The sequence below is a fragment of the Morus notabilis genome, unplaced genomic scaffold (assembly GCF_000414095.1).
Source record: "Morus notabilis unplaced genomic scaffold, ASM41409v2 Scaffold43, whole genome shotgun sequence".
NCBI classification, from domain to species: domain Eukaryota; kingdom Viridiplantae; phylum Streptophyta; class Magnoliopsida; order Rosales; family Moraceae; genus Morus; species Morus notabilis.
In genome coordinates this window covers 74,931-86,236 of record NW_010360031.1, presented here as the reverse complement: position 1 = coordinate 86,236, position 11,306 = coordinate 74,931, and the positions used below count along the sequence as shown (strand labels likewise).

At 36.4% G+C, this 11,306-nt stretch overlaps 1 protein-coding gene across 1 annotated transcript; it reads right to left on the bottom strand.

Annotated features, from left to right (window-relative positions):
* Window positions 1-7,135: 7,135 nt before the first annotated feature.
* Window positions 7,136-10,918, bottom strand: LOC21393816 (receptor-like protein kinase HSL1). The gene is made up of 2 exons (XM_010095658.2): window positions 8,295-10,918; window positions 7,136-8,182 (listed from the first exon to the last, which is right to left on the bottom strand). Exons 1-2 carry the CDS (start codon window positions 10,876-10,878, stop codon window positions 7,788-7,790), a joined length of 2,979 nt encoding a protein of 992 aa, XP_010093960.1. The 5' UTR covers window positions 10,879-10,918; the 3' UTR covers window positions 7,136-7,787.
* Between the last annotated feature and the right edge of the window lie 388 nt (window positions 10,919-11,306).

Genomic DNA, 11,306 nt, shown 5'->3' with positions numbered 1-11,306 from the left:
GCGCTAAAAAAATCAAAATGAAGAAGCTGAAACTTGAAGAAATAGAGTCATGAGGTTGTTTAGGAGAGATTATGAGTGATTAGAGAGAGAAAGAACAAAAGGGTTTGCTTGGATCTGAAGTTAATTGGGTTGTGCTCTTTGTAAAATGTACAACAATAGAGGGGAAAACTTGTAGGAGGATAAATGTAGTAGTTCTGGTTCCTCCTTTTTACGCTGTCCAAAGGCAAAGTTTGATTTGTTAAAACAACACCAACATAAGTTTATAAACAGGTTGAGTGGAGATGAGGCAACCTAACGTATGACATATAGAAAGAGGTATATATATATATATATTGTTAAGTAATTGCCTCAAATTAGTTTTGAGAGAAAAGTGAGGAGAGAGATAGACAAATAGTGTACGGGATTTTAGGTAGAGAGATAATGAAAAAGTTTGTTCAGCGTGTAATTCTAAAACTGTTAGTGAATTTTTCTCCTTTTCCTGTGGATGGGTGTGTTTTTTCAACAACTGGTATCAGAGTCAGGTGAAGATTTAAAGAAAAAAAAAACGAAAAAAAAGTCAATATGATTTCTAGGATAAAATTTGAGCAGATTAAGCAGTTTGATGAAAAAAGTAATTTCAGCGTCTGACAGAGTACAATAAAGGATATTTTGATTCAGTACTACAAGGAAAGAAGCCTGAATGAAAGATGAAGATTGAGAAGAACTAGAAGTGAGAGCAGTAAGCACTATTCGTTTAAGTTTGACTCATAAATTAAAATATAACATTATGAATGAGGCATCTCATTCTGAGTTATGGAAAAATTAGAAAAAGTTTATAGGTCAAAATCCCTAACAAATAGATTATATTTGAAGAAGTAATTGTATGAGTTGAAGATGGATAAGGAAACTGATGTTAGGGATTATATAAATAATTTTAATAAGTGCATAACTCAATTGTTAAGTGTAGAGGTCAAAATTGATGAGGAAGATAAAGCGGTAATTTTGTTGGCCTCCCTACCAAAATCATATGAGACTTTGGTGACTCCATTTTTGGTTAGAAAGACGACGTTGACTGTAGATGAGGTGACGACTGCTCTGTTAAATATTGTAAATATGAAGAAGCCATGTAGTACGTCTCATACTGAACAAGTTTTAGTGGCAAAGTCAGATTCAAATAGAGGTAGAAGTAAGACACGAGGGAGATGTTATGATAAGAGAGATGCTTATTCTCAATCTCAGCCAAGGAAGGATATTGAGTGCTATTATTGTCATAAGAAAGGGCATATTAGGAGAAACTATGAACAACTAACGAAGCACCTTAAAGAAAAGAGAAAACAAGAACCCCAAGAGATTTCAGATTCTGTAAATGTTGTTGGCGACAAGTATGACAGTGAAAATGATGTTTATTTTGTTATTGTTGATGAAAATATTTTTGATTCTTGGATTTTAAATTCTGAATGTTCGTTTCATATATGTCCATATAATGAGTGCTTTAATTCTTATAAGCCCTTTGATGCTGGTACTCTATTGATGGCTAATGATTCTAGTGCTAAAGCTGTTGGAATAGGTACTGTGAATGTGAAGATGTTTGATGAAGTTGTGAGGACATTGACAAATGTTAGGCATGTTCTTCAACTAAGGAGATGTTTAACTTATTTGGGGGGGCTTTAGACATATTTGGGTTGTGAGTATTATGTGAAGGATGGTTTTATACAGGTTAAGAGAGGTGATTTAGTAGCCATGAATGATGAAAAAGTGAAAAATTTATACAAACTTATTGGAACGACAGTTGTAGGTAGAGTTATTAAGGTGAGCCAAGCTATTGAGTGTTTTCTTCTATTGTGAAAAAAGTTACAGGAGTAAAAGAATGTGACAAGATGTTGATGACAGCTGAAGGCAATAATGGCAAGATGGTGAAGACTTATAACATATTAACAGTGAAGATACTTTGAAGAAGAAGTTAGTTCATCGTGTCAAGTTTGATGAGAGTTTAAATTTTGCACATGTTTATTCTTGTTGAAGTAGCATCGTCGGCATCCCATCAATGAGGAGCGTAATGAGTGTCGAGATTAGATAGCCAAATGAGTGAGTTGAGAGAATTTAAGTTAAGGTGGAGATTGTTAGGTAATTGTCTCAAATTAGTTTTGAGAAAATAACTACTTTTGTGTTTTTTTTTTTTGGTAAGTTATTATTTTCTATCTTTGGACAAAGGTTATTAGGTGTCTATAAATAAATGCTTCGTATAAAGCTTTGTGTGTTAAGGGAAAAGTGTAAAAAAAGAGTGTCTCTTTTTGAGAGAGAGAAAGAAAAGTAAAGAGAGAGAAAGACAAATGGTGTACGAAATTTCGGATAGAAAAAGAAAGTAAAAAAGTTTATTAATTGCGTAATTTTAAAATTATTTGTGAATTTTTCTTACTTTTTGTGGGCGTATGTGTTTTTTCAACAATATATATATGGCAGTTTAAAAAGTAGATGAAGCCAAAATTCATAGCCAACCATTATTCTATTCCTTCACGTAGACTTATCATACAACGCAAGAAACCTCTCTCTCTCTCTCTCTATGGCAGTTTCATCAACTTCCACTTCCAATCTTTTTTGAATCTGCTGTAGACTAATCTGGCTCAAGTTTTGTCGTCACATGCCAGAGCTAAAATACAATATTAAGAGTACACCTACTAATTGCAGTGTACAAGAAAGGAAACGCTCATGACTTCAGAGAAAGATATCTTTGAATATTAGAATATAATTCACAATTATCCATGGATCCTATAAAACTTTAGTTCCTTTTCTCCGGCCATAATCATCACGTTAACACACACACACACACAGATATATATATATATATATATGTATATATATAATATAGTTTATCCCACCCCGGCAATCCTCTCCGATCCCTTACTTGCTATTGCCACCTAATTGCATGGATTAACTACTTGACATCAAAATTTATTTCTCAAGAAACTAGCTGCTCTAAAAAGATGTATTGCTTCAAGTTTTTAATAATAATCTTATTTTCAAAGGTAAACTGATAAGCACAAAACGAAGAACATGAAATATTGCCGGCTGCTGCGTGGCTAATATTTAAGGATTTCAGAATAAAATATGGGCCTGATGTAGTTAATTATTACATTAGTTTTGAGATATAAGGAGGGAAAGCGGAGGAAAATAATTAATAGGTAATTATCCAATTCATATATATGCTGCTACATGAGTGAGCTTAACGCCTCACAGACAATTTCGACTCCTGCCATTATAATATTGAAGCTATTTTTCCAATACTTTTTGCCACAATGCCGAATCAAAGTTGTCCTAATTTGTACAGTATTTTTTGTGTTTTTTTCTTTTTCCTCTCTATAGGATCTGATCAAGTTGATTAAGAAAATCTGCAGTTCTGTTTTAATTCAATATTGATTATTTCCATTTGATATCATAATTGATTTTGACTAAATTAAAAGGTTGTAGAGCTCTTAGTGTAGAAATTTCATTATAAAATATTAAGATTATATAACAAATGATTTATTATGATAAACAAAACAGTCAAACTATTAGGTATCCAAAATGGTTTTTGTTCAGTGATCACGGATATAATCTAGTGATATTGGACATTTGATTCTATCATAAGGTGTAAGTTCAGAAATCCCCGCCCAAGTTCGGAAACAAAAATATTCTTGTTCATCCATACAGTATGGCTGGTTGTGGACGTTTGTTACACCATTCCTGTACTATATATATCTAGGCCCAATATATAAGCCCATAAAAGAGATCTACGTGGCTACACGCCTACAAGTGTCAGTATTTTGTGGGGAGAACAGAGAAATAGGCCAAGACTTGAGATGAATTAAAATTAATATGCCAATAGTTTACATAAGTTAATAAATAGGCCAAATTACTATTTTCGTCCATAACTTGTCTGATTATGAACCATAACTTGACAAGTTATTATCCATAAATCACAATTTTTGTCCATAATTTGGCTGGCTATGAACCATAACTTGAAAAGTTTGTCCATAACTTATCTGGTTATGAACCATAATTTGACAAGTTATGACCTATTAATTTCTATAACTAAAAGTTTGTCTATATACTTCCTTAAGCTTTTCATATTAGTCTATTTTCTACTATTTTGGTGGTGTAAATTTGGGGTGAAATAGAGGGATACCACTTCTAGAGATTGAAAATCTTTATACTATTTAAAAAAAATTATATCACAGGTGAATAACTATAATTTAAACGTGTGGTATATTTGTATTTCAACTCTCTAAATTATGGCTAATACCACTTATGAAGTCTAGTTATTAATCCGTGCGTAAAATTTACCCTAAAATCTTTAGGAGGAGGTAGTTAATAACCTTTTTTGCTGGGAATAAAAATAAATCGCAAAAAATTCATATAAGTTAGCGAACAGAAGTAAATCTAGATTTGCCACATGATTAAATTTGATAATTATGGTAAATCTGAGAATTACCCCATGACCAAATTTGATAAATTCGGTAAATCCAATACCTAATATGCTCAATTATTATTTACCCGGATTTATCCCATAAGCAAATTAATTTGATAAATTTGGAATTTATCATATTTACTTCCATAAAGCCTCAAATTATATACATTTTTTCTTTCCAAAAAAAATTTAAATACATTTTTTTTATCAATACTTACTTTTTTTTTTTTTTTTTACTTACAATATACCTAATTTTTTACATACAATCTTCTTTAAAACTAAAAGCACTATTTATTAATAATTGTAGTTAACATATTATTTACTAAAAGCACTACACGTTTCCTAAATGATTCCGCGTAAGTAGTATATGAGGATATCATCCTTAACAAGAAGTATATTAGGATACCAACTCATTTTAAAGTGGGATTCATGTCTAGAGACTGGATAGAAAGAAAGAAAATATATAGAGAGAGAGAGAGCAGAGAGTTTTCATCAGAAAAATGTTTAGAATATCAGTGCGTGTTAAGCACCATCATTAATAGAATGTTATATAAATTTTGTGTTATGAACGTACCCTCTATTAGTAGATGTGTTTACTACTATTTGTGTTAAATAGCATTATTACTTCTATAAATAACACGCCATCTTACTCGTGAAGAATACATATTTTATTTTTATAACAATTTGTTTTTTATTTATATATTATATAATTGGGGGCATACTTTAGTCCTCTACTGCCCAATAAATTGTCATCTACACGTATTGTGCGATCATTGATGATCATGATTTAGAAGTTTGAGTTGGATCATTCTATGCCACCTCCATGCACTAAATGGAAATGGTGTTCTTTCTTGGTTTTTTTTCCCCCTTGTAAACGGATAAGCGTTGAAAGATAGTTATGAGTTATGATGGCCTGTGGCGTATAAAGCCCTCATAAAAGTTGAATTGTTTTGAGGCCTTTTCGTTCATTTAATTGATCGAATTAAATTCATGGTGACAAATGAAAACATCTAGAGAAACTAGTGACCCACTGGGTCTGATATTTTTGTGAAGTCTTGTACTTGTCAACAATTTCCGAATAAAAGGAGAAAGTTGAAATGCAGGCCACCCAAAATTATAGTAATTATTAGCGAGACATTATTGGTGTCCTCACTCTCTCATCCAGCGTTTATAGAAGGAATCAATCGATTCCATCAATGTTCAAATCTTAGACTGTGAAAGATAATGACCCGTTTTTTTCGCTGATTCGAATTTAGAATTTAAATTTTATTACAATAAAAAGTTCTCAGAAACAGTCACATCTAATTTTTTTATTACTGTAAAAAATTTTCACATAACATCACATTTCAACTCGAATTAACGAACTGAACGGGTTAGGTTATTTTTTTTTTTTTTTTTTACTTACAATATACCTAATTTTTTACATACAATCTTCTTTAAAACTAAAAGCACTATTTATTAATAATTGTAGTTAACATATTATTTACTAAAAGCACTACACGTTTCCTAAATGATTCCGCGTAAGTAGTATATGAGGATATCATCCTTAACAAGAAGTATATTAGGATACCAACTCATTTTAAAGTGGGATTCATGTCTAGAGACTGGATAGAAAGAAAGAAAATATATAGAGAGAGAGAGAGCAGAGAGTTTTCATCAGAAAAATGTTTAGAATATCAGTGCGTGTTAAGCACCATCATTAATAGAATGTTATATAAATTTTGTGTTATGAACGTACCCTCTATTAGTAGATGTGTTTACTACTATTTGTGTTAAATAGCATTATTACTTCTATAAATAACACGCCATCTTACTCGTGAAGAATACATATTTTATTTTTATAACAATTTGTTTTTTATTTATATATTATATAATTGGGGGCATACTTTAGTCCTCTACTGCCCAATAAATTGTCATCTACACGTATTGTGCGATCATTGATGATCATGATTTAGAAGTTTGAGTTGGATCATTCTATGCCACCTCCATGCACTAAATGGAAATGGTGTTCTTTCTTGGTTTTTTTTCCCCCTTGTAAACGGATAAGCGTTGAAAGATAGTTATGAGTTATGATGGCCTGTGGCGTATAAAGCCCTCATAAAAGTTGAATTGTTTTGAGGCCTTTTCGTTCATTTAATTGATCGAATTAAATTCATGGTGACAAATGAAAACATCTAGAGAAACTAGTGACCCACTGGGTCTGATATTTTTGTGAAGTCTTGTACTTGTCAACAATTTCCGAATAAAAGGAGAAAGTTGAAATGAAGGCCACCCAAAATTATAGTAATTATTAGCGAGACATTATTGGTGTCCTCACTCTCAGTGTCCTCACCCTCTCATCCAGCGTTTATAGAAAGAATCAATCGATTCCATCAATGTTCAAATCTTAGACTGTGAAAGATAATGACTCATTTTTTTCGTTGATTTAAGTTTAAAATTCGAGTTTTGTTACAGTAAAAAACTCTCAGAAATAGTCACATCTAATTTTTTTATTACTGTAAAAAATTTTCACATAACATCACATTTTAACTCGAATTAGCGAATTGAACGGGTTAGGTTAGATTTGAGACCACTATACCACCACTTCCCGGTGGTTCTTTAATTCCTTTATTTCCAAATAATCTACTCTCTTTGTAGACGCAAGGAATGAAGTTGCTAGCTACTAGTTAGTTCATCAAGTGTTTATGCTATGGAGAAAATCATCGTGTAAATTTAACCAATTGTAATTTGCAATATAATCCAATATTTCACGGTTTACTTCATGGATATTCCTAGAGAGAAACATCCAAACATTGAGAGTAAACCTTTTAAATTTATTTAAAAAAAAAATGGCCATGCCATATTATTGGCGTTTCCCCTCTATTAGTTTGAACCCAATAGCGTGGAAACCAATAAGACCACCTTCATTAAAAACTAGCAACAACTCTATCGTTTTCCTAGTCCCACTTACCTCCCTTATACAAGAGAAGGAAAAGAAAGAAAAAAAAAAAACATGGAAATTCATGAAATATGAAAATGAAATCAAAGTTGTCCTGCCAGTTGGAAGCTCGTCTCTGCAGTGATCTCCACTGTATAGTTGCAGATATAGGAAGAAAAATGGAAAGTAAGTTCACCAATGAGAGACATTCACACCTAACGGATCATTACAAGTTTCACCTACTATTTTGTGTGTAGTACAGCTGTTTTTTGTGCAGAAATACCCACCCTTTTGACACTTCTTACACTTGCATATTACAATTTCTCTAACGTAACAAAACGAGCAAAATAATCGCCTACAATGCTACAATCGCATACGGTATTCAAAAGTGTCCTAATATGAATCTCTCTCTCTGAACTGGATATTCTCTTTCTCTCTCTTCAAAGTTCAAACCGTGCTTCCTTGATCAGAGGCATCTTCATAGTAGTAATATGGGGAGAGTTTCCCATCCTTTCTACCAGACTTAGATTGGTTATCCGAACTTGCTTCTTGTATCATCTTCACGACCTTTCTCATTGAAGGGCGGTTAATGGGAAGAGAATTGGTACACAAAAGGCCTATATTAAGTAATCTGCCGATTTCTTCCTTGTGAACGACATCAAGTTTTGGGTCGATTACGTGTTCTAGTCCTTTGTGGTCCAATGTGGCGAAAATCCACTTGACTAAATCTTTCTCCCCAAACTCCGGATCAACCGGGATTCTACCAGTCACCAGCTCTAGAATCACCACTCCAAAGCTGTAGATGTCACTCTTTTCATTCACTCGAAGAGTGTAGCCGTATTCTGCTTTTGCAAAAACGGAACACAACAAACTGAGTTAATATTGTAGTAAAAGGAAGTTGGTAATTGGAAGGAAATGAGATATTAACTTAATTTTAAGTAATTGAGGACAAACCTGGTGCTATGTAACCACAAGACCCAGCAATTACAGACATGGATTCTGCGTCTTTGTTGACTCCACATACAACTTTGGCAACCCCAAAATCTGCAACTTTAGCTCCAAATTCTCCATCCAACAAAATGTTGTTGGATTTGACATCCCGGTGAACAATTGGCGGCACGCAATCGTGGTGCAAATAAGAGAGCCCTTCGGCTGCGTCTAGCGCTATCTTATACCTAGTCGGCCAATCCAACATGCCTCCCTTGCTGCTATGCAGCAAATCCCCCAAGCTCCCATTGGGCATGTATTCGTAGACCAGAAGTTCGCAATCTCCTGAGTTGCAACAACACCATAGCCGGACAATATTTTTGTGCCTTATCTTTCCTAGCGTTTCGACTTCAGCTTCGAATTCGCCTCTCTCTGGTTCGACACTGCCTTCTTCGTATTTCTTTGCTCCTCGTCCCCACAGTTTCTTCACCGCCACTTCCTCACCGTTGCCGAGCACCACCTTGTAGACTTTCCCCGAAGCCCCGCTACCGATCACATTGTCCTCGTCAAGGCATTGGACTATATCAAGCTCACTGAAACTAAGTTTATGAAAGGATCTCCACTTAGAGATTGCGATTCCTTTCTTGTTTTTCTTGAAAGTTTGGTGCTTTAAATAGAACCCAACAATTCCCACAAGAAAAACAATGGCTGCAAGGACGAAGATTGATCGGAGAATCCAAATGTATTTCAGGTCCTTACTTCCTCCTACTCTCGGACAAAGATCAGGAAGGTCACCACACAGGCCTGGATTGCCCACAAAACTGTTCTCATAATTTTCATTTGCATAAAGAGGAGGAAGATCACCGGAAAGCCGATTATTCGACAAGTTTAGCGAGTTAAGCTTCAAGTTTTGCAACTCGGTGGGAATTTCCCCGGAAAGAGAATTCCCAGAAAGATCAAGATAATTTAGACCTGACAAGCTTCCAATTTCACTTGGGATTTCACCAGATAGCCTATTGTTAGCCAAATTGAGCTCATTGAGCTTCTTCCAAGCTTTGATCCCCACCGGAATCTCACCGGAAATCTCATTTCGACTAAGATCAAGTCTTCCCAACTGGCTCAACTTAACCAAACTCTCCGGAATCTGTCCCGTCAGCTGATTATCGCTAGCGGAGATCTCAACAAGATTGCCCAGAGAACCCAACTCGTTAGGAATCAGCCCAGAAAACCGATTTTTTGATATCAACAATGTAGACATGTTATACGCACCAGAAACTTTGCTAGAGATCGGACCAGAGAGATTGTTATCAACAAGGTCAAGTAAATAGACACGAGGCAAACCCCAGAATTGCTCAGGAACAGTACCTGAAAGCTTGTTGTGCTTGAGCCGAACCCTGCTCAAGCTCCGGCATTTTCCGAGATTCTCCGGGAGTTTCCCGGAAAACGAATTATATATCATAACTAGATCTTCCAAAACGCCCTTCCTGCACAAATTTCCGGGGATTTCACCGCCGAACACGTTGTAAGACACGTCGATCCTCTGCAGCGGCGAGTTCTCGCCGAGTCGACTCGGCAACTCGCCGCTGAGCTTGTTGTTGAACAATTTGAGCTCGTACAAGTTCGGCGACCGAGCTATCCCCCCCGGCAACGTCCCTTCCAGCCGGTTGTCAAACAGGTTGAGCGACTCGAGCGGCAGTTCGCATAGCTCGTCGGGGATTGTCCCGGTTAATTGATTCATCGAGGCGTCGAATCGCCGGAGCGCTGTCAAATTCGACATTCCCCGAGGCAATTCGCCGGAGAGAGAGTTGTTGTAGAGCTCGACTTGGACCACGCTTGTCAACTCCGTGATCGAACTCGGAATCGCTCCGCTGAGTCTGTTCATCGACAAGTCGAGGTTTTTGAGGTGCGAAAGCCGGCTCAGACTCGCCGGAATCTCGCCGACGAGGTTACATCCGGCGAGCCACAAGTTCTCGAGGCTCGTTAAGTTACCGATTTCGCTCGGAATCCGACTCGGTGAGAGCGGGTTGTAAGCGAGCAAGAGTTCGCGGAGAGTCGAGACGTTGCCGAGAAAGCTTGGGATTTCGCCGTCCAAAAGGTTGTCGTAGAGGAGAAGCGATTCAAGGCTCGGAAACTCGCCGAAGCTCGCCGGAATGCCACCGGAGAAGTTGTTCCCGGAGAGGTCGAGCTTCCGGAGGGTCGGGATTTGGGAGAGGCCATCCGGTAAGGCACCGACGAGGAGGTTTTGGGAGAGATTGAGGTGTTGGAGATTCCGACAAGCAGAGATGTCGGCGCTGAGGGAGGTGTTGATGGAGTTGTTGAAGAGGGAGAGGCGGGAGACGGAAGGGAGGCGGCAGAGGAAGGAGGGGAAAGGGCCAGCGAGCTGCGAACTCGGAAGGTCGACCGAGTTGACTCGGCGAGTGGAGGGGTCGCAGGAAATGCCGAACCAGTTGCAGGGGGAGTCGTCGCGGTCGTTCCAGGAGGAGAGGGACTCGTTGGGGTCGGAGAGGCCTTGCTTGACGCGGAGAAGGTAGAGGCCCTCCTGGTTTAGAGAGAGAGAGGAGGGAGGAGAGAGAAAGAGGAAGAGTAGGAGAAGGAGAAGAAGAGGCGGCATTGGAGAAGAGAGGGAAAATGAGAGTGAGAGTTTTACGTGAAGTTGCAGAGGCTCTCTTTGGGTTTTGCAAATTTGAAGAGTATTGAGGTGGGTCCTATTGGTGATAAAATTAGAGAGAAAGAGAAAAATAGGTGAAAAATTTGAGATGAATTAAAATTAACAGGTTAATAGTTTATATAAGTTAATAAATGTGTTAAATTATTGTTTTTATTCATAATTTATTTAGTTATGAACTATAACTTGATAAGTTATTGTTTATAATTGTCTATAATTTATCTCGTTATGAACCATAACTTGATAAATTTATCTATAATTTATCTGGTTATAAATCATAACTTGACAAATTATGACCTATTAATTTTTATAACTAAAAATTAATCTATATACTTTCTTAAACTTTTCATATTAATCTATTTTCTACTCTTTCC